We start from the raw sequence: 24004 nt of genomic DNA on the forward strand, positions 1-24004 counted from the left end.
GTGGGAGTACTGATGACTCCTGAGATGGAAAGAAACTGACTAAGCGTAGTCTGACAGATTCGTAGAGTCGTTCTCCTCGAAGTGAAAGTTCAAGATGACTGGCCTCTGATCCAGTCATGTGGGCAGACATGTGATTATTGTTGTGCTGGGAGCAGTGTGGATGATCACATGGATGTAACATTGTTAAGGGACATGTCTTTGGACTTATGACAACTGAAAAGGCCATGAACTCTTGCACAGGTCAAAATTAGGCACAACTGTGAATCACTGCATTCCCACTAACTGATGTCTACATGATACAATGGCTTTTTTGTGTCAGCCCTTATATCAATCGATGGTAATGGCACAGAAGTTATGCAATAAATGAAACCCCTTAAATAATTTGAGGATCTAAGAAGTATCTCAGAAGTGACATTTCCTTTCAGGAGGTTATTTCTTAGGAATCTGTTTACGAACATAAATAAATGAAGAAGCACTGGGTAAAAGAGGCTTTGAACTAAGAGGGCAGAGCTGCAAATGGAGGATGGCAGGGTGCAGACTTGTGCAATGTAGCCTACACATAAGGGGTTGCAACAGCATACTGTAGTGCTCAAAAATGCTACCCAGTGGCATTCTAAAAGCAAAACAAGAGACTTACTGTTCGTTGACGACAAAGATGCAGTTGTCTTGGGAGGGTAAGTTTGAGACAGGATGCTTGCAGGTCACCTTCCGCTCATTATGACTATTGAGAATAGGGAGAGGGTAGGAAAAGGGAGAAAAATAAGAGTGATCAATGTTAGAAAACATCACAAAAACATCTTTCTATCTTTAAAAATTGATATTCTGCTTTTCGCCCTGCAAACCCAAACATGTTTTCAAAGAACTCCAGCTGTAAAGGCTTAAGAGAACTCTTCACCTGCAAAACATGAGAGCAGCTGAGGTAACGTTTGTATTGGCTGAGCAGAATACTGAGTGGAGAGAACAGCTACACAATATGGAAATAATATTATCAAGCTGTGCCAAAGGAGAAATCCATCAATCAAAAACTGGTCCAAACTCGAAACTCGTCCATCCAAACATACTGTACACTGGGTAAGTGAGACACCAGAACAAGCATGACACCAGGCTGGTCTGGATGATTATGATAGCGCCTTTACATATGATATGTGGATATGACTCTAAGCATATTGCTGCCCTCAATATTCCCTAACAATCAATATGATAGCCAAAATAATGCCAGAATAAACAGAAACTATGAGAGTTGGGTGCAGCGATTTCTACTTTTTTTTTCTTCCCAGCCCCACGTATTTACAGGAGTCCAAAGAAAAATAAAGCACCACAGAAAGAACATGTCTGATTATCAATAGCTTACCAACCTCTGGCAACCAACCAAAAAGTCTGGACATATCACTTGGTTTTGTTTTTCTTGGCCGAATTTGGTATTTGTATTTTGAAAATGTCAAAGTATTTTTATTCTTGAATATATTAACATTATTACATCTTTTAATGTTAAATATTTTTCATATTCCAATTCCAGTGTCTTATCATCAAAAAGGATCTTGACAAGCCTACATGGCACACCAAACAACAGCTTAAATACCCCAAGACAAAACAAAGTAAAGCCCCCAAACAAAAGCAGAAAGATGGCACAAAAGGGCCCACAGCAAAAATAAAACCTATTTCCTTCTTGAAACAACAAACAAAACACAAGACAAAACAAAAGAGGAGAAAAGAACAGTTTAGAGGTAGATTAGTGCTAAATTTGAAATAACTAAAGTCCATTTCACCCTAAACAAAAAAAATAAAATGACCTAAATCTACAGGCTCCAGCAGGCCATGTTACACACAGCATCTAATGACAGAGGTACAGAAGATGCTACCTACTCGTCCTGTTGGCTAATTACAGCAGCCCACAGTCACTTCCACCCTAACATGATTAGAGCACCAGGACACAGACCACACAGTGTTTGGAGAGGAGTCGTTCAAGGACTCCGGCCTTCACAACAACAACAGCAGCTTTCCAGTAAAGTAGAGTCTGGTCAGTGTTGTGTGCTATCTGGATGGCCTGGGGGCTGAAGTCTCAGTAAACTACCCAGTAATCATGACAAGCTTCAGTGTTCCTCACTATTAGTAGTGAATTCTGAATCAAGTTCAGGTTTCAACATCATCATAGGTATTATGACTAGGCTGCTAAATTCAGAATCCGCGTCCAGTACATAAGCTTCATATTTCATAACCTCCCGTTTAGAGATGGAAAATCAATGGTTATTAGATTACACTGTCAGTGACTTGCAGCAATGGAAAGTTCAGCAGCAGTGGAGAGTATGTTATCGATATATTAATCAAATATACTGACAGCAGTAATTATTAAACACGACATTAGATAATATAAGTTGCATGAACTGCAGTGTCAATAGTACTCTTCAAAGCTACTACTGCCTTCACTGGACAGTTATTCTATATTTCAACTCAGTCAGGCTGAACTATAAACAACAGAGAGTCAAGCTGCAGCCCAAAAATAACAGTTTTTAAACACGGGGTACTTGTACTGAAAAGAGCGAATACCAAGAATGAAATGGGGGGTTTAGTTTCAGTTTAGCCTGGAGAGCAACAGTCTCCACAGCTCTGGTCTATAATTACTGGAGGCACTGTTGGCAGCAGAGCACTCTGTGCGGTCTTGGGGCAGACCAACGGCACCATCTTTCTTTGGTATCCCCTCACACATGCCTATACTGTTCTACACATAGACTGGCTGCAGATTTAAAGAAAAAAGAAAGTCTGGATCGATATTAATCTACACTGTAGTGGGATGAATGAATGATGTTATGCAACACTGTGGATGGAGTTTAATAATCAGATCTAAACTATTAAAGACCTGATAATCTTTTAGCTTTCATACTCCTAATGCACGCACCGCAAGTTTGCTTTCATGTGGTACTTCAGCCATGGCTAAAAAGAAAAGAGCTTTAAAATACAGGGGTGCTTTTTGCTAACCTATTAATTGGCAATGGCATGCCTTTTCATTAGAGGAAAGCAAAGTGTTTGATACCTCCTAGGATATTAAAAAATAATGATCCAATTCCAGCAAATCCCTCCACTGTGTCTACTTTGGTATTATCTCTAGAGTGAATGCAAATGTGTCCATAAAGAACTGTCCACCATTAGAAAACCCCATATAGTTATACTGCCTTTACTGCAATGAAGTGGTGTGATGTATTATGTTTCCTGGTGTGAAATGAAATGCAACCTACTTTGCAAAAGGGGATCTGCTCATATGCATACTTTTAATGTTACTAAAAAACACATTTTCATTACATTTCCAAACAAGCAATATATTTTTGTATTAACACGGAATCAAATAACTTATGGATGGATTGATAATATTGCCATATGCATGGAGAATCAACACCCACTCAGTTTTCAGCTGCTTTCAGCTTGTTGTTTTGGTTTTGCAGTCCATGCAGTTAAGTTCCAATGGCTAAAAATAATGGCACAGAACTGTAAGCACGTGTGTTGACAGCACACTAATACATTATTTCCAAAATTAAAAATGGAAAAGTAAAACCAGACAAAACAAATACTGCAGCTAGCCAAAAAAGACCAAAACATTTTTCTCAGAAGCAGGCAGATCAAACCAAGCCTTTGGGGAACTACAAAGAAGATTTGCAGTAAACAGAGTGACTGACCCTATTCAGTCTATGAGCCTTTTTACACAGAGATATCACAATCATGCAAAGACAAAGACCCTTTGCAACACTGGCTGTGCTTTTTTTGTGTTGTTTTAACACAAAACCAAACAACGTGACAGAGTGTTTGGTTTTAGATAGCATGCAAACATTTCAAAACCAAAAGAGACATTGGCCTCTACTGTGACAGATAACATACACATCAGGCAGCGTTTTCTAATAAACAATGGCACAACATGGCAATAACAATCATTTACCATCCCTGTTATATGGCAGCTGATCACATCTTCCACCCCTGGACCTCACTGTCTTCCCAATTTGCGTGAATTATCGGTTGCTCCTCTTCTTTGAGTTAGCTGCTAACTGCTGCTGCTAGCTGCTTTTTAAATGTCTTGGCAGTGGGTTGCACACATAATATGTAATCAAAACTCTTGTCCTATAGGCTCACATTTTTTACACAGATGTAAAATTGGCTCCACCTCTGCTTCAACTTGACTGCAAGACAATTTTTGCACCCCCATTTCATGTTTATACCTTTTATACAACATGGTGAGGCTGAATAACGGCAAACATTCCCGTTTTAAAGAGGCCGTGCTTACACTAAAAGAGGACTCATGCTCATGTTGCTTAGTTTCTCTCTCTGTTACTAGCAGGTGTATGCTAAAATATTAGCCAAAGGAACTTGATACTGGAACTTGGCACTGGCCCAAAACACCACGGTTAAAAGACAACCCTCATTAGCAACACCTGTTTTTGATGGGATTCTGAGTCAAACAAGATATTCCAGCTGATGTGGTATCACGATAATTTGGAAATGTACTTTGTGGAGCACTGTACTACTTGATATTTGTTTAATGACTCTGCCTCATGAATCCTGATCCTGAAAGCCGACCAGCTTTCGAGTACTAAAGCTCACCCCGCACACTGACCTGTGTAGAGGGCCGACACAGTGTCAGGGTAATTTCCCCAATAAAAATCAATCAAATGTCAGCTAAAATTAATTTTAAGTAAAGTTCATTTTTTGGCTTCAGTCAACCGAACTTTTATATATCTGCAAGCAACAAGCTGATGAACCTGAAATACAGAAGATGTAAATCATATTGGCTAAATAAAGATCTTCAGAGCTATTCTTTAAAATGTCACCTTCAAAAGTTGAGCAAGGTTTTTAAGGTCGTATCTATAAAATTAAATGGCACTCCTGACGTTAGGAAAGTTTATGCAGATGCGTTGACTGACACATGTGCGAGGGTCAGTGTTTTTAAGAGAGGGTTGTGTGACATCAAAGAGTCTGTATACCTATATGGGCGGAAGGTATTTGAGAAGGTCCTAAACATGATCCATGTGGTATGATCTGACAGGGAGTTCTTAAACCTCAGTGGAAAACATGGGGGCTATGAAGCAACATAATGGCTGTGGTTGTGTGGAGGCCAAAATAGACAGGATGAGTAACAGCAATACATGTTTTCCTGTACGGTTAGAAAAATCTCCTTTTGGACAGCCTACAGAAGTAGACCATGGCAGTCCTCTTTTGAACTACTCTTCAAGATATTTTGTTATCCAATTCAAATTACACAGTAGTGACATTTAGCATGTGACAGGCTTAACGATGCTGAGAAAAAGGATGAAGGCATCCCACATTGCAGATATAGATATTATTCAAAAATCTCTTTCACTGCCTCCACATGGCATCAACAGCTGATTGCAAATATGACGGGATTATACTGCAGAACAACTATTGACAGGATATGTGGGTTGGTTGCCTTGTCTCGCACAACATAAGGGCCCTCTGAAACGTCACTGGATGATAATGTAATCAAAGTTGATTACAGCAGGCATTGTTACATCTAACTCAACTGATGCTGCACAGCTACCAGCTTGAAATCAAATCTCTTTTTTTAAGTGAATTATGTTTTTCAAAATACCTCTGCCAGCCATTCTTAGTTTACAACACCATTTGTAATGGTCACACATGCTCAGGAGGATGTGGTCTGTGGTCAAGATTAAGTCAGCATAAAATCCGGGGCTGTACCGTAAAGGGAGCATATGGTAACATTTTTACTGAAATAGAGGGCAAAAACATTGCATTCTCTTCGTTTAAGATTTCTTGTTTTCCAGAGGGAGATGTTGGTTTATTGGGTGGGTTGGGCTGAAGGGTGCCGGGAGGTTCCTTGGCTCTTGACCTCAGATTTACAGAAGTGAGGAAGATTGCAGTAAGAGCTGACCACCCTGTAGTGAGGAGGGCTTGACAAGTCAGGACTGTCCTGTCCACAATAATTAGCAGTGAGCCTCAGTAATGAAGAGCTTAAGGGCTGGGGGTCAACACTCCACAGGCTTAGCTTTTATTGTTCTAGGTGGGTCTTTTGATCCCTCACTCCCCTTCCACTACAGTTTAACCACAAACAGCAGAGGCTCCAAAAAGAGCTTTACATTAGGGAGAAGGGGAAAGGTCTTTGTGAGTTTTGACAAGTTATCCTTAGGTTTTAACACCAGAGTTTGGGATGGGCTCACTGGTAGATCCATTATGTAATTATTTTAAACCTGGAATTTATATCTTTGTTTTATACATTTCTAAAGAAGTGGGGTGGGGCCAAACGTTTGGTTTAGCATTCTACATTATTCGTGTCATCTCTGAAGCCAAAAACAGCAATTTAGTGCTATGTTGGACCACTTTCACAGAGAAATGATCTCTGATGTTCATTCAGCAGTCTGATGTTCATTAGACACAAAGACAAAGTTGATAAATTATGGTGAAAGAGCCACCTCTCCCTCAACATCTTTCCATATTTAAAAGTACAGAGGAGTAAAACTAGATGAGGGGGAGAAAATGCCATTGAGTCATGTCATTGGACAACCCCTAGAGTGACTGTGGGGGTAACAAAACATAATTACAGCCTAACTTTTTAGAGGCCAAATAGAGGATAGAAGAAAAAAAAAAAGTATGTGTGGTTATTTGGTCAATTTTTTCAGTGTGGAGTGACAGTGTAAACCGGAGGGGATTCCCTCACACTGTGTTGTGTTAAAAACTAGAACCAATTTCAGTCATCATAAAGAATCTGAACTGCTGGAGCTAATTTGGATACGGGGGAGTTAATGAATAAAAGCTTTTTAAAAAAAAATCTCCAACTTCAACACTCTGATAGGAAACATGCAAATGGAAGAGGCGCTACACTGTTTTGAATGGGGAATAAAAGGAGGAAGATTTCAATTCATGTCTGTTGATTTGAGAGTCTAAATTACATCCATTTATAACTATTTGACCACTGTGTATTTTGTGCAGTGTTGAGGAAACTGACTTAATTTGGGGTAATTTTCTTAACTCTGAAGGTCTGCAATTACTTTGCACACTTTGCATAACATACTGTTTCTAACTTTCTTTTTTTGTCATGAGAACGCCGCAAAAAAGCAACGCTTTTTTAATGAGGTCGATTTTCTGAATTAACGCACCACAAATAAAGGCATCAACCACTCACTCTGTGCATACCCGTATAAACGGCAGCTTGATAGTCTTAACCAAGATGGCATACTTGATTACTCCTTTCAAGCTTGATAAAGGCAACTGATCCCAGATCCATTCTTACCTTTCCTAATAGAACTAGACATAAACACTGTGTAACTGTTTATGAGAATTAACTCAATTTCACTCAGCATTTCGCTAAAAAAAAAACTCAATAGCATAGCTTACAGTATCTTAGGCTATACAACAACTTACCTCAGACAAATTGTCAGACACTGCCTGGGTCAAGAGAATCCCTGTAGATGTTGCAAATTCACATCACTGACTTTATGAAAGACTGTTTCTCAGATGGTGTATTTCTGCCTACCTCAACCTGAACCAAACCTTATCTCTAACGCTAACCACCCATAGCTGCGTGAAAACACTTTGTGATGGGGGATCAGACTTTAGCCCTTTTTACACAGAGATTGTGCTACAGGGCTGCTACAGAGCCTCTACTTTATGCCTCTCTTGCAGTTTTGCAAACAAACAAACGACAACATCGCAGAAGCAAAAGGCTTCTAGTGACATAAACAATGGCATAACATGGCAATAACAATCATTTACTCTGTTATATGGTGGCTGATCTCTTCCTCTGCTTGGGGGATAGAGCTCCCTAACCTCACTAGCTGCTAAATGCTATTAGCTGCTTTTTAAGTCTACCCTGGTATGTCACAAATATAACATGTCATCAGAAGTCACGCCCACCCTGCCATGGTCCTGTTGATACAGAGACTGTTTCGGCACTGCTACTACCAGTCATGATAGCTCAAAGGCGAGACAACTCTGTCCCCCCATTCCGCATTGTACCTTATATACAGAACTGCGAGGTGGCATAACAGCGCGATATTCCCACCTTGGAAGGGCAGTGTAAAAGGGGCTGTAGATACAGCACTGGCAAATCTATCCATATCAAAATCTTTCATTAAACAAGTGTTGCAACTGTCACAAATTCACATCGCTGTTGGTATCAATAGATATGATGTGAAATATTCGCAGGTGAGTATTTCTCATGTTTGTGTCATTTATTTGTCAAACCCCGGTGTGTAAAGGCCTTCATTTGTTGCTGCTGTAGATAAAAACATTTCACAGTCCCAGCATGTTTTAGGTTACAGGATCCTCTTATCTGCATGACAAGTCATGCTGCTACAAAGTTTAAGTTCTGCTTCGGGGAAACCTCAAGCAAAGACGGGCATGCCTCCATGGATGTCCTCACAACTCCAATGAATAAATACTGCCTTACCACAGCAAATTTGTCCTAATTATTTTTCACTGAATGCCCTTCAAGCTGCTTGAAGACATTTAGTGAGTGACTGGGCATCCTATAGAAGTGAACAGTGTAAGTCAGAGCAATCAAGCAATCCAGCCTCATTTCCTAAGGATATGATCTAATGACAGATACTCAATGCAGCAGATGCTTTGATCACAGCCCTCACAGTAGCTGAAGTGAGAAGATTTCAGCACACATTGCCCAACATGATCACACCCTGATCCTCGCAGTGCTGAGCAAGTGAAATCATACCAGCTCATTTAAACCAGAGTGCATGGCACATATTTCAGCTCTGGCTCCTTCAGCCCGTATCCATGTTAGCACATTTAACTCTGCATGGCTCTCTGCATTTACACATATGACTTTTAGATGACATTTAAGAGGAACTCTTTGCTTGATCCATCAGTGTCAAGATCACACACAGTTTGAGGTTACTTCTTAAATGCCAGTAAATCGCAGGAAAAGTCGACAAGAGTTCAGCAGGAAAACTTCTTGGTCCCTTAAACAAATCCAACTCCAAATCACCAAACAGAGCCTTTCAGCGATAATTAATTCTCTTGTTAATGCCCATAAATCTAATCCTATTACACAGGAAGGAACTTGGACACAGCGTTGGGCAAGGCTAGTGACTACTGAATGAATAAAGCTTCACATTATCAGGTGAGTATTCTTAACTAGCATGAAAAAAAAAAGAGTTGGCTGCATTGGAACTTCTTAATACCACATGGACATTGACTGGAGGTATGAATAGCCCGTCTCACAAAAGCTGAGCTGAATAAGCAGAATAGGCAGTTTGTGAGTGGGCATGTGGGGGGCAGCAAGAGAAAAGACAAAAAAGACAAAACAGGGGCTTTGCAGTCCCCGAGAGGCCACATGAAATGCAGTGCTGCAGCATGAAGCAATGTGCTGTCACAAAACGGCAATACCTGGACTTCTGTAGTGTCCTTAACTAATTTGGGTACATATATTTGAGGCAATGTTGTGGAGAACTTGCATCACACCACAATCATTACGGAGAACACAGCCAGCAGCGTCAGCTGTGTGTGCCTATTAAGCCTTGAGTTTCACCTTAGACCTCTTTACTTAACCACAGAAAACAGCTGCTCATTCGGGCTACAAATCAGATTTTTCTCCCACAAACAATTCAATTAGCAGCCCCCTCAAAGCAGCTGTGACTGTGTGCAAAGTGTGTCAAGGTGACACAGCTGAGCAGCCGACTCAAGAATATTTCAGAGCCATGGAAACAAGCTGCCTTCTCAAGGAAAAAAAAACCCACACTGATTGAAAGAAGTAAAATTTTGCATTTATGGAGGAGATTGGGGGAGTTAAATCGCAAGTTGTAGTTGTGTAAAATTAAGCTTTACCTTGACCCTCTGACTACAGACCAACATGACACAACTGTTTCTCATCAGACACAAGGATTGGTTCCCTAAAAGGTCTATTTATGAAACAGAAATTCCAAACATTACATCAATTACACATCTTAAGTTTCTATCTTCACTTTCGGTGTCTGTAAAACTCCCCTTGTTAACCATTCAACGTTCAATTTCAGGCTTCATTAAAGACAACAGCGGGCTAGCATTCAATGCAGCTTTCATGGCAGATATTAGAGGAAACCCAAAGGCTGCCGTCTGTCAAAAGTACTGAAGCAAAAAAAAAAAAAAAAAAAAAAAAAAAGATCTTTGTGTTTTAATGTGACAGACATCACATCTTTGCTGTGTAGCTATGTAGGTCCACTGCAGAAACAAAGAGCAGAAGCACCCAAAATAGTAATCAGACTCTTCTTATCAAGGTCATCTCCTTAAAGAAATAGATGGGTGAGAAGCTGGGAAATCGCAGGCTTGTGTGCTGTTGACTTATATTTTTTTTAAATGTGTAAAAAGGTTTCAGACATTAAAGACAAAGTGGGAAGTAACAATTGCTTTCAGATCTTCATTCCCCTTTCCACTAAAGAGGCAAAGCAACTGGCAAGCATTAAAAATTCAAAAAAATTCTATTAAAAAAATGCTATACCCATATATGTTAATGTCGTGCCCCTGCTTAAAGTTTTTCACAACATCCATAAACACGTAAAATTCAAATTAATAATTTAGCAATCCACTGAGAAACCAAACACATATTGGAGGGCAACTTCTTCTTACATTCACTTTCTCCATATTTCAGGAAAAATACAAACAGCAAATTGGCTGAATATGGGAGTGGACATCTCTCTGCAGTTTTTACCATCTTGCTGATTTATCACCCATGACTTAAAGCCTGAGATCAATTGCGGCTCCGCCCTCCTCTCCCCTTGATGTCTGTTGCTCGGTGAGTGCTAGGGCTGGACCAGTGGCCAATAACAGAGCATCTGTACGTCTCCATTACTGCTGACATGCTCTTTAATGATATCAGTGCCTACATTATACAGTTTGTTTTGATAGCCCATCTAATAAAATTTGCTCCATCTAATATTACTGAATACTTCTTACACTTTACAGCATATCCACCTACTACACTGTCTAAAAGGTCTGCAGGAGAGGTGTAATCATTTGATGTGTAATCACACATTGGGACAATTACTTCTTTAAAAAAAGATGTTGGTTTGCAACTGCAATGATTTTTGAAGTCAACTGAAGTGTTTGATGAAGGAGCGCCCTGCTGAACACCACAAATAAATTCTGTCTGTAGGAAACACTGCTGAAACATCAGGGTTCCCAAATCTGCAGGAAACACTAAACATACAGAGAAATATTCACTGAATGAGCTCATGGGGAAAGTGAATAAGTTATAAGGACAACATAGCCATTCTTTCTGTGTCATCCTAATCTTTGTAGAGTGATAGCAACACTACACACATGGTAAACCCCACTGTGCTATGTGTGGGACGTTCAATAAATATAAGGGTTTCAATTAGACAGTTTAAACAACTGTGCTGTGTGCACTAAGTGGATGCACTTAGTAGTCAAATGATCAGACCATGAGGACTGGTTCTTGACAACAAGCCCAGACAGAAATTGAAACATGACGGACTAAAATGGTTTTCAGATTTCCCATTTTTTCATATGCAGACACAAATGTAGCGGCTTGCTTTAAGGATGATGTTTCTGCATGGTCTGAGGCTTTCAAAGTTCAACAAAATAAGACACCGTTAAAACACATCCTACTGGATCATGAGAAACAGGTTCAACTGCTTCCTGTCTGTTTCTGGCGCCACAAGATCAAAAAAGCAAATACATCAAAATGCACATTGCTAAGCATAGTCTGGGTCACTGCGGGAGAGACAGTGGGCAATGCTATGATTATGGCTTAACTGACTGTGATTAACAGATGAAACCTTTTAAAGATCATCCAGAACAACAGTGCAGTTCACCGCTGACACGAATAGAAAATATCATTTGATGCTAAGTAATGGAATACAGTCCATTACAGTCAGGACCTCTTATAGCAAGTGTTGGCCAACACTTCAGAGAAATGGAAATGAAAATACTGTTTGCTTTAAGTGCAAAACAGTGTATTAAAATCTGCGGGACATGCTCTCTTTTCTGATCAAGGATAAATTTGCATCAACATCAGACTGCAATGAAATTCAGGGGAAAAAAAGAGAATGTCAGAGGTATTTTCCCTCCAGGGGTATGCTTTCACTATTGTGAACAGTCACTCCAAGCTCCTGGGGCTCGGCTTTAACTGACCAACAGAATATGAGTTTTGAAAGCTATGAAAGACAAAAATTTAATACAGGACTTGCAATTTCCTTTTGGCATTGCATGTCCAAAGTAAAGTAGGGAAAGAGGTGCTGTTTTGCCGACATGCATATTTTTTTTTTTTTTACAATGATGTAGAGCAATGATTATTTAACAAATAAAATAAATTAATTACATAATATATCACCAATAATGTCCACGTTTTTATGCTACTAAGTGAACTCCAACTATAGGGAATCTCCTAACTTGACAACACAGAGGTGCTTTGACAAAAGCCTAACAGAATACAGTATTAATGCTCGGTGGTGTCCAGTGCAAAAGGGTCTGTTTGCACATAGAGCCATGTGAGGAACAAAACGCTGACTGGGAGCCTGGCAGGAGCTGATTATTACTGCAACACACAAGACAATCACAGAGCTGCATCCATCCTAATATCCTTTTGATAGCATCAACCGTCACCGTCAGCACAATAAAACACCCCAAACACATCTATCATTATCGCGTTAACAGCGAATCCGGCTCAATGTATGTAATGTATGTCGCACACGTCGACAGCACTGCAGTTTTTGTTTTGTTTTGTTTTTTTACTTACAATGAAAAGCTTCCATGAATGTCCAGGCAGTCGCGCGTGAAGAAAAACAAGTCACCGTTTTATCCAAATGTGAACCTCAGACGTAACGACGCGAGACTTTCTTGTTACTTTGTGTTGTGAAGTGCGCTCAGTCCGCTGCTGCTGCTGCTGCTGCTGCTGTGCTCGCGGGGCAGAAGCACTCGCGCTGACTGCTGCGCCGCGTGCGTCTGTAGTAGAGCCACTGAAACCCGAGAGGCGATGATGTCACGGTCCGGATGTAAAGAATGCAAGGTGTCCAGAGGCGCTTTTGTTATTCCCTCCCAGCACACTTAACAAACCGAGCGAACAGAGAGACGGACACACGCACACAGACCGGGAGCGTCTACAGTGTGGTGATGGTGTCGTGGTGACATAAAAAAAACTACTTTCCTCTTCAATAGCCACGCAGGAGTTTTTCTTAACCCTTTGAAACCTGGAGCGATATCACTTTTCTTGTGCTGCTTTCACATGCCTTTCAGAAGTATTTAAACCTTTAAAGCCTAAGCAGTTTGATTTATTTCAAATACATGGGGGAAAAATGCAATGACCAATAAAATATTCGACAAATTGCAAGAAATTAGTAGATTTTGATTTTTTTTAATAGGGAAAACGGCCAGGGAAAACCTGTTTTAATAGCATATCATAATTATATATTTAAAATTATGTTACGGAATTATTCTAATTCTTAAGCATTTTTTTGCAGATTGGCTCCTTCATTTTATTTTTTAAAAATTAATTTGGGGGAAAAATGCAATGACCAATAAAATATTCGACAAATTGCAAGAATATATTATATTTTTTTTTTACTAATTTCCTCATTGCCCTCTTTACATGTTTTTTTAAGACATCAAGCCAATTTGCCCTGGTTTCAAAGGGTTAACAGGCAATTTACAAACTTCCAACCTCCTCCACATGTGGAAAAGAAATGTATGGAAAAATATGTGACACTCCAGCTAAAGGCTTTATAACAAAACCGCATGGAAAAACTGAGGTGACACCATATCCCAAATTTAAAGTTGTTTCATTGTTTATTTGGGGCTGTATCCAGGCAGGTCAATGATATAATACATATATGAATTTAAGCTGATTTCCTCTGTGAGCTGTTATTTTTGGCATCTACATGTGGGTAGCCACACCTCCCTCTTTACTCATTCTTGAGCAAGTCCTGACAAAGGGGGTGTGTTGAAAAATGAACTAAGGCTGCGCTGGGTTTCTAAAAGACTCATCATGAAAGTATTTTGAATCATCCTGATAGAGCTGAATTTGTTGCAAAACATTGTGACCACAGTTCGAGGACTTACTGTACATTCAGCTTGGTTTCCATTTGTGCCCACTCACGTTGCTGGAGCTTTGCTATATGGCTGAAGCTTGTTAGTTTGAATAGGATGAAGTGAGAGAAAGAACTGAATATCAAGTAGGTTCAGCAGGGAGCCTGCAGCCATTGAAGACATGAAAGCCCGGACAATGACCTCGGCCCCAACCTAGAAGCCAAACAGCTCCTCCACTCATCAGCCTGCTGGGTGTAGTCAATGGTGCAGGAAGACACCCAGAGACAGTCAATACGCTCTTAGTGGCTGCTTTTCTCTTCCCGTTCTCTCTTTTAAGTGATACTTTAACATTTCTTAACAGTCCAGTGTGTGGGATTTTGGGGGGAAATATTGGAAGAAATAAAATATAATACAATAAGTATGTTGCCTTTGCGTATAATCACCTGAATATTAGAACTGTTGTGTTTTTGTTGGAATGAGTCGTTTATATCTACATGGACCCGCTCCCTTAAAAGAGCCATTTGCATTTTCACATTGACCGCTTTAATTAGCAGCATTTCTGTGACGAAAGCATCAGAAAAACCCTGATTTCTAATATGAAACTGCTTTATTTAGTGTTTCTAATGGCTTAAATCACCATGTCCGTTTATTTTGGAGAGGAAGAGACCTCTGCTGATAATTTGGCTCCTTCTAAACATCTCCTGAACATCTGGATCTTAAGTTGAAGTGAAAAGTGAAAACAAGCATACACACATTAGCAGGTGCTGCGCTAGCGGCCCCTCTCCGACATGCCGAACAGCATCGGAGAAACACTGATTTGTAACACGAAATTCCTACATTTAGTGTTTTTATCAGTTATTATCAACTGATCTGTTTGTTTTGGAGAGAAGAAGACCTCTCTGAATAATTCAGCTCACATTAAAACCCCGTGAACAATAAACCCTGAAGGAAATCAAACTGCGAGAAGTGTCAGCTGGTTGCAATCTGCAATCATCACTGCTAGATGCCACTAAATCCACCTAAACTTTAAACAGTGCTCCTTTAAGAATATATTGTGGCTTTCAGAATCAATCATAGTTTTAACAAATGAAATACAAACACCTCATGAATTTTTATGGGTTTAAATCAGCAAAGAGGCATTGCAAATATTAACACCATCAGTAATATGTGAACTACCTTGACCAGCGCTTTTTCATAAATAATGCATCATGCCTCCATTATAAAGCGGGTGAAGGGGTGTACACTAAAACATTCACTCCTTCAGCTATCCTTGGTCCTCCAGGGAGGGCCTCCCATGCTGGGGCTTGGAGCCAGGGGACATGGCCACCATCTGGGGCACACTATGGATCCATACCCCAAGAGAAAGCAGGCAGAGAGGGGAATGAGTATCTAGAGGATATGTGATATGATATTTAGTGACCCGATCCATGAAAGATGAATCTGTGGCGAATAAGGAGCTTGTGCTCCAACACCCACAAAAAAAGGTGTCAGAGGGGAAAGTCGAGGCAAGCTGTTTAGCCATCTGTGTATGAGCTGTGTGTTGCCACAGGAGATCATGTTTTTTTTATTCCAGGATAACTGAATCAATAATTGCTGTCAGCATCCACATCTAACAACAGTCTAGTGTTGTAAAGAAGGTTCTTTCCACTGTCAAGCCCTTGACATTATTATAAAAAACAGGACAGGGTGGTTGCAAAGCACATCCGTTTCACAGGTTTAATCCTTGCAACACTGAGGGTTTTATTAGAGTATTCTTGACAATGCTCCTCACTGCTCACTCATTCAGTCTGAGGGCGTCTGCTGGGTGATTAAAAAGTAAATGTCACCATCACAGCCACCAAGCCTCCCTGCATTTCCCCAAGCATATGTCTTAAAGCTGGGTTCGAAATGACAGATGTGTTAACTTAAATTGCTCAAGGTGTTTTACATTTTTGTGCCTCATGGCTAAAAACATCTTGTGGAGAGACCAAAAGTTCTTGAGAAATCAGTCACGATCAACCCAGCAACATTTGTTCTGATTACAACTGTGGGCTATTTGTTGTAACTTCCTTTTTATAAATTAGGAATCATGCAAAGCTTAGGCTTAATAGCGGAAAAAATATAGTCCTTACACCAGCTCATCAGGCATTCAGTGGGAGTGGGAACTACTGTTCCAAGAATTTGTTTAAGGAGGGGTGTATGACCAAACCAAGGTCAAACAAACTCTGTTTCATCTCAACCCAAAACTTAACTACACTCCATTTTATGACCACACACCATAAGGTTTATGACAGAGTGGGGATAACATGGTGGGCAGCCTCAGATGTGTTGATGTTATCACAGAGGAGTCCTGTCTGGACGTCAAAGCTGAAGGCCGTGTAAAGTAACGATGCACCGTGTGTGAAGGTAGATACAGAGACTGGAACAATAGCAGCAGCAACAATACCATCCAAAACAATAGCCCTGCTGCAACATACAGTGCTACCTTTGAACCGCTTTTAATGTTCAGTCTTTGTTTAGGTTGGAGATGAGTCATCTTTATGCTATGTTTTTAGACTGTGGTTTGTTTTGACTTTATAGTTAAGAGTCATTTTGTGTTCTGGCCCCTTGTATACAACAAAAGGGTAGAAAATAAACTATTTAATGCACAAAATTTCATCATTCCAAAGTGTGAATAGTTGAGGTATGTATGCTGTGCTCATTAATGTACTGCTATAGTATTGTTTCATGTCTCAAATTGCACAATATTCTTGTGAGTCTGAAAAAGTGTCCAGTGCAGTACAGTACAGATAACCAAACCCACAGTGTAGTCGATGGATGCAGCTGAGAAGTAAAACGACATTTAAAAAAAAAAAAAGCTTTCTCCTGTACTGTGCATTGTACCAATTATCAATGAGCAATAGAGCATTTCTTTTCAGCTACAGTTTGCACCAGAGGCTTCATCCGGTTCTCAGCTGACAGATGCCGAGGAGAAGCTTTCAGACTCATTAACTGCCCACACAGAGTCACAGAGAGACAGGAAGGGAGAGGGAATCGCTAAGTGTTCACATGTTTATCCACTCTCAGAGGATCCTCTCCTACCTGCCCACTCGCTCTCGTCTCCGGCTCTTCTCCTCTTCCACCTACACTCCCACGCTCTCTCCTTTGTCACTGAGATGCAGGTTTATTAAATGCCAGTGTTCTAAACAGTCGCAGGTACAGAGGCTGCAGGCAACAGTAGCCTGAGGTTGATGGTGAAGAAGACAGCCAGAATCAGAGCGTTTGCCAGCCCTCTGCAGGGGCCTCTGTTCCAACTGAGCAATAGTGAGCGAATACTGCATGCATAAACACTTCCGTTACAGCTAGTCTTCAGGGAGCCAGTGAGAAGATGGGCTGAAATGGCCACCCTCTTGATGCATTGGTGTGTGAGTGTATAGGGAAAGGGGGTGTCTTCTGCTCCAATAATTAGCTGAGTGTGTCAAATGGAGCTGAAAAACAACAACAGACTCCTGGGTGCCTGAGCGGTCATTATCAATAGACACAAGACTAAGATCTAGTCACCCCAGTGACATCAATGACCTGGAAATGACTTTATTTCTCTAAGCAGAAGCCTTTGCAGAGGTCAAATATACAACGCAGTGTGTCCCACAGAATTAGAACCTATGTGTGGTTGTAGATGGAGTTTTGTGCGTGTTCACGAACACAGCGCAGGTGGAACTCCTCATGATATTTTGTTTTCTTCTGCAGCAGTTTGTTGGGTTTAAGATGAAGGGTAGAAAATTGATCAGATGATCAGATTTTGATTGGAGTGATGGATTAGAGGAGCAGCTGCTGCAGAGGTGAGTGACAGCAAACATTTCGGTTTTCGTAGGTTGTCTTTGTGATTGTTGCTACCTGAAATGCCTGATTTTTGGGCCAATTTTGAAAAAAATACACTGTATATTGAGAATTTTTAGGGGGTTTTTTTTGCAACAAAAATGCAGGAGCAATTGAACATGACCAAAGTAACTGCAATGCTGTCTCAGATACTGAGCCTATTATTATGAGCATTCAGTGTTTCCCACAGAATTAGAATCTATTTATGATGGGAAGGGGGCATCATCAGTGCTGATGGACCTTCTCCGTGAGCTGCTGTCCTGCTCTCTCTGGCCTGTTAGCACAAGCTAACATCTGACACTGAGCTGTTAAATGGTTCCTCCTGAAACCGAATCAGCGTGACTCGTCGTTAAACCCATTAATAAACGTTGGGTAGCGGTGGCTATGTGATGCTAACAATTATCCCTGCCACTGTGCGTGTGACTCCATCACTATGTGTGTGTGTTTTTATCACTATTTGTGACTCTTACAGGAGCAGCAGCTGTCTCATGATAGACAGAGAGAGGGAGGGTCAAGGTGGGTCTGAGTGAATCAATAGGCTGCCTGCAGCTCTGCAATGAAATGAGATTTCACCCATTTTAAAAAGTCAAAGTTGCAGTAAAGTTGGGGTGATTTGCCTTACTTGTTGCAATTGCAACATCGCAACATCCTTGAGACATGAATAGAGAGTTCTTTTTCTTTATGAATTAATGACCAGTTAACTGTCACTTTCACTGCGCCTGGCACTCTGCTGCTCTATCTGTGCCCAAAGTAAGCTGTGCACTCAGAGAGTGCAGTGCTCTGTGTAACTGAACGGTATATATAATCTACTGCTTCTAATTAACAGTCCTGCTCCAAAAATAGAAATCAATATGTGGCTGTAAATGCTTACATTGTGGTGGGCCGCCACAAATAAATGGATGTGTGGAAAACCCTGCATTGAATATTAACTTCTGCTTGAGCTGTGGAATCACATGCATGCAAATGTAGCATTTTTTTTATTTGTTAAGTGAATTCTGGAATGAAATACTTAATATCTAGAAATACATTCAAAGGACGTCTAGCTAATTTATGACTGGCATGTCATGCTCCAGGGAAGATACCAGCCATGATTGATGCTCTCTAACATGATTCCCAAAGAACAGAGCAGGAGAAAGAAACCTCTTGAGCCGTTTGCAACTTTGCCAAGGAGAAAAGGTTGTTGGGAATTGAGAAATCTTAGCACAAGACAGGTTTTATTGTCTGCCTTGACTACAGAGATGAAAGACTTTGCATCTGATAATGAACTGAAAGTATTTCACTCAAAATGCCCAAAACAACTGTGACCACTTTGTATCACTGTACTGAATGAAAAGGTCAGCCTGGATAACTCTTGGTTAATTTTTAAATGTCCTTCACAATTTACAGAATGTAAAGATATTAAAGGCAGATGAGTAACTGCTCTTAACCGTTTTATGCATGACCCTCTTGCAATGCCTTTTTTTGGGGGAGAAATCTAATGAAAGAAAAGGGTGTTTACATGAGCACACTCAAGAAAAGACTAATTAGAAAAAAAGATCAAAAGGAATGTGGCTAACTTTGCAGAGGCTAACAAAATGGACCAATCGATGAGGAAGTCAAACTCACAGCCCCACAGGCTGCCAGGAAGTTTAGGAGAGCTGAATCCTCTTGTGAATTACAACACCCCACTGACCATAATTATGCAAGCAGGCCAAAAATCACTGTGCTAATGACACATTGAAAATCAATGGGCTGTTTCTAGGATCTGTCTCATACAAGAGTACAAGAGCAGACATGCTAACTGGAGGCACAGGCAATGTGCAGTCCTGAGATTACACCAAGATGTTAAGAGTCACTCAGATGAAGTAAAAGAGTGGGAGGTACATTAGGCCTGCAAATCAGTGAACCCTCAGTGTTTTCAAGCACAATGACCCTGCTGAGTGACATCACAGAAGGTCAAAGGAGAACAGAGGGGTCAGATAGACCCGCTTCACTGCTCAGGCTGCTTTGTGAGCTTTGGCAACACTGATAGTCACAAATTCCAAAGTTTGCAAGTCAAAACACCAATAGCGATGAGCTCTAGCATGAGCCCTCAGCCAGCCCAGCCCCCTTCAGCACAACTCAGCCAACTCATGACTGCTTGCTCGCTGAGAGGCTTGACTTTCTTTTTCCATTAAATTCAGTATCAGCAAAGGGTACAGAGGCCCCCAACTCCAGTTGTCCAAGAAATATTCATAGATGCTTTACATGTCAGATCATAAAGCTGACAGCATCGGCCTGTCGGCTTTGTGTTTACAACACTGAGGCAACCAAACACAGAGGTAATTATTTGTTTATGAATAATTTATAGCTGAACCGCTCAAGATAAACACAAAAACCTTTGGGTAAGCACAGCATCAATCTGTGGGGCTTCAGTTTTGCAGAATGATGAGATAAGTATGTTAAACTGGGTCCTGTATAAAACTTACAAAAGTTGTTGGAATCTGATCAAGTTATAAATGGTAGGCTCTGGGGCTAGCAGAGAAAGATTAAAAAATGCCTCTGGATATGAATATAAGAGGAGATGTGCATGACAACACTATAGCTGCAATTACACTGGAAATTACCTTCTTACTTTTGCTCCCAAACTGGCACAGAGACACAGTGTCTACAAAGTCTCTTACAGATGTCATCTCATGCCGCTTTCAGATAAATGAAGTGATGCAAGATAGATCTGAGTCTGCCATTCATCTGAGTGGGTTAACATGTACCACCCACCCTGATGACGCATCAACAGACATCATGGGTTGAATGCGGGTTGGAGATTACTGAGTTTTGGTGGACAGGTATTTCAATCAGATATGGGGATTTTGTTGTTGACATTTAAGCAATGTCTACCCGAGAACCAACAGAGAGCAAGAGAGCATAAGCATGCAGAGGCAAAGTTACTTGGTAGTATTCATGAAGTTCTGTGTGTAAGAGGGCTTTCACTTTAGGGACCCAGGCCCAGATCTGAGCACACTTGAACCCAAAGTCCAGTTTGTTTGATTATTGTGAACACTGTGAACCATACCAGGCATGGTACGCTGATCTCAAGTCCACTTGAAAAGGTGGGCTTCAGCACGGTTCATATGTACTGTGTCCAAAACACAAAGTGGACTGCTATTTGATGTAACTACAAGGAGATTTGAACCAGTTATGAAACAGTATCAATTTAATACTGATGCCTCTATATCAGATAGCAGATATACTGTAGACAGAACCAGATCCAGCTTTGCTACGGCCTTTAACCTCCAGTGGGAGCTCCAGAGATCTCGGAGCCCGACAGCAGCGGCTCCTTCTTTGGCCAAGAGCAGAACTTCTCCTGCTGGACCCTGGTGATGAAGGTCCCTGGGGCAGCAATGGCTTTCTGCAGTGCCCTTTTCTAGTTTGTAGCACAACAAAAATGTCATGTAGATGATGACGCAAGTGTACATGCATATAGAACAACTTTACTAAAAGCTGAGCAGCGGGGGAGTGCAGGGTGAGGGACAACCATACTCGAGCATGGTATGAATCAATCGAAGCAAATATAAAAATGTGCTATTACTGTGGGTTTGCTGTAATGTATGCAGAATTACAACAGCAGACTCAAGACTGTGAACAGTATGACAGGAGATTAACCTGTGAAAACGGTAAGTGGGTCAAACGTGGGTTGATAATATTTTCAGTAGACCAGTTCAGAAGATATGCATTTCTCTCATATGAAATGGGTGTATGAGAATATTATGGTGGTTTACTATAGCCACAGTAGACATACATTGTTCAATAATGAACTGAGTTGCAGAGCATAATAAGAAAATCAAGGCCTTCGACATCAAATCATCTAATGAAAGGATGGTAAAATTCATCACACGGTTAGCTGAAGACATAGCTGTGTGTGGCACAACAACATACAGTCTATGTAAACAACGTAATACAAAAATAACTCTGAACTGAATGCACGACAAACCATGGCCTCTTATTCACAGAGGTAAAACACACTAGTAAAACTACACAGACCCTTTCAAATCCTCTCACACTTCTTGCCGGTAAATGCTAGCAGAGAATTGTTATAAGTCAGGCCTCACTCACTTCTAGCTTCCACAGAGGACACATAAAAAGATGCACACAGTTCATTGTGAGCCTAATGAATGTATCAACTCTTGTCTTTGGGTGTAATGAGCCTGCTGGGAGTGGATAATGTAGGCCGTGGTGCTGATTTGATAGAGCCAATAACACCAACACCCCATCCACAAACACGGGGAGCAACTACAAAACTGATGATTATACAGCAATGGAGAGACAGAGCGCAGCATGTATCATCGCCCCTTCTGTCAGCTCATTCCCCTCCTGAGATCATGCTGCAGCTTCGGATTGATTATGGAGAACAGCCTTCAGATGCAGAATATGCTTCTGCCGCACAAATATTTACAATATACAGTATAGTGCAGCAATAGAGCAGAGACGAACTTTATGCTGTGAATGTAATCGACTATGGACCCCGGGAACTGTGTGTCTGCATAAAAAAGAAATAAAAGATTAGTTATGTATGCATTCACTTTATAACATTGATCCTCTAAACAATCAAAACTTTATCTTCTCAGGGAATGACTTCAGATCTGCATCACATCTACATTTATCACAACCAAGGGAACAATTTACTGCCTCCATGGGCTCCTTTTTCAACCTCCTTCATTGCTAAAGAATGGAGTGAAAACTGTCTATTCAACACAATTGTTCTGTGATCACAACAGCACGATCACCCCACAATAAAAAGGCTCAAGTTTTATGACACCAAGTTATTTGAAGACCAAGCTAATTGCTTAAATGCATCTGAATGGGAACAAAGAACTGAAATGGTAAAGAATTTCTTTTGAATTAGTTGGTCACAGCCCCAGAATCGCTTCAACAGGTGCACCTACACATTGGGACATTAGTTGAGAGAGTGAGAGTCAGAGGCAATAGCTACTGTAGAGGCCTGATGGAGTGACAGAGAGATTGAAAATACGTCACTGGAGCTTATACTTCTCTCTGTGCTGTTATTACTGTAATTGTTTCTTCTTGATATGCTCTTTAGCACACGTTTATGCATGCTACAGCAACAAATTTACTGTATTTATTTCAACAAAGCTCTTAAACATAAAAAAGAAGACAACTGTGAAGAGATACTCACTGTGCCCCAGTTCCATAATGCCTCTAAGCAAGTTTTGAGTATGCAGTGTGTATACTCAATTAATGCTTGATTTTTGAACGTAATGCACAGAGGAAATGGAGGAGCTACTCACAGCTGCAAAAAAAAAAAAAAAAAAAAAATTGGGAATGGGGGGGAACAATTCCTGAAATATCATAGAAAAGACAAAAGTAAGTGTTAAATCGTAAAAGAAACATTTTGCTTTTCCTATTGAGGTTTGAAGTGGAATTCTAAAGTTGCATTTTGAGTCTTAACCCATGTTTAAGAAAAATGATAATAATCTAACTTGCACATTGTGCCTTGACTGACGACAGACAATGCATGTATTATATGATTTCCTTGCATTATAGAATGGTTCATTGATAAACTTGTTTGTGCAGTACAGGACAAAATACAGTTTACTAAAAATGATTGTTTTACTACATAGTGTATGCTTTCAGTATTTTAGACTGTGACAGCCTTTTGACCACGCTTCTCCGTCTATTGTCTGTGTTTTGTCCTTGTATTTTCACCACGTTGTGATGGGAGGGGTCACCTGTCCTGATATTATTGACCTGGGTTTGCCAGGCTATTTAAACTTGCCCCTCATTCTGTCTCTTTCACTCTCTCATCATCATCACCTCTCATCTTCCACCTATCCACTCAACAAGGAAGACAAAACCAACTTGCAAACTAAATTTGTCTTTAGTAAAGGCATACTACACAGGATTCTCCTAAAAAACAGTAGAGTGACTCATACAAAAGTAATCCCTCACATTTAAGACCCACTAGAAGTGTGTGGTGGTGTGTTTATGTGCAAAGACTCTGCCCTCTGCCTGTATTTTCTTAGTTTCTTCTTATTTTGCTGTGCTCAGAGCGTTCCTAGGCACAGCATACAGGTGAGGTCAGGACTAATTAAAAGGTAGCAACCACATGCCAAATCATAAGCAGCATGCATTCAAGAGGAAGCTATAAAAATTGCAGACATAGTGCTGAATAAAGGCAAACATAGCAATGCAAAATGCTAAGTGGACA

General features: G+C 40.5%; 1 protein-coding gene across 4 annotated transcripts in view; it reads right to left on the bottom strand.

Annotated features, from left to right (window-relative positions):
• LOC121950808 (pleckstrin homology domain-containing family A member 5-like) overlaps window positions 1–24004 on the bottom strand; it is a 112392-nt gene that overhangs the window by 51403 nt on the left and 36985 nt on the right. For 3 of the 4 annotated variants that reach the window (XM_042496930.1, XM_042496929.1, XM_042496928.1), the window contains exon 4: window positions 638–721. In XM_042496930.1, the coding sequence (XP_042352864.1) occupies window positions 638–721 (84 nt within the window). Of the gene's footprint in view, window positions 1–637; window positions 722–12700; window positions 13051–24004 lie in introns of those variants that run through there. The other variant, XM_042496931.1, reaches the window with a different exon arrangement.

This window comes from Plectropomus leopardus, chromosome 11 (assembly GCF_008729295.1).
Source record: "Plectropomus leopardus isolate mb chromosome 11, YSFRI_Pleo_2.0, whole genome shotgun sequence".
Lineage (NCBI taxonomy): Eukaryota > Metazoa > Chordata > Actinopteri > Perciformes > Serranidae > Plectropomus > Plectropomus leopardus.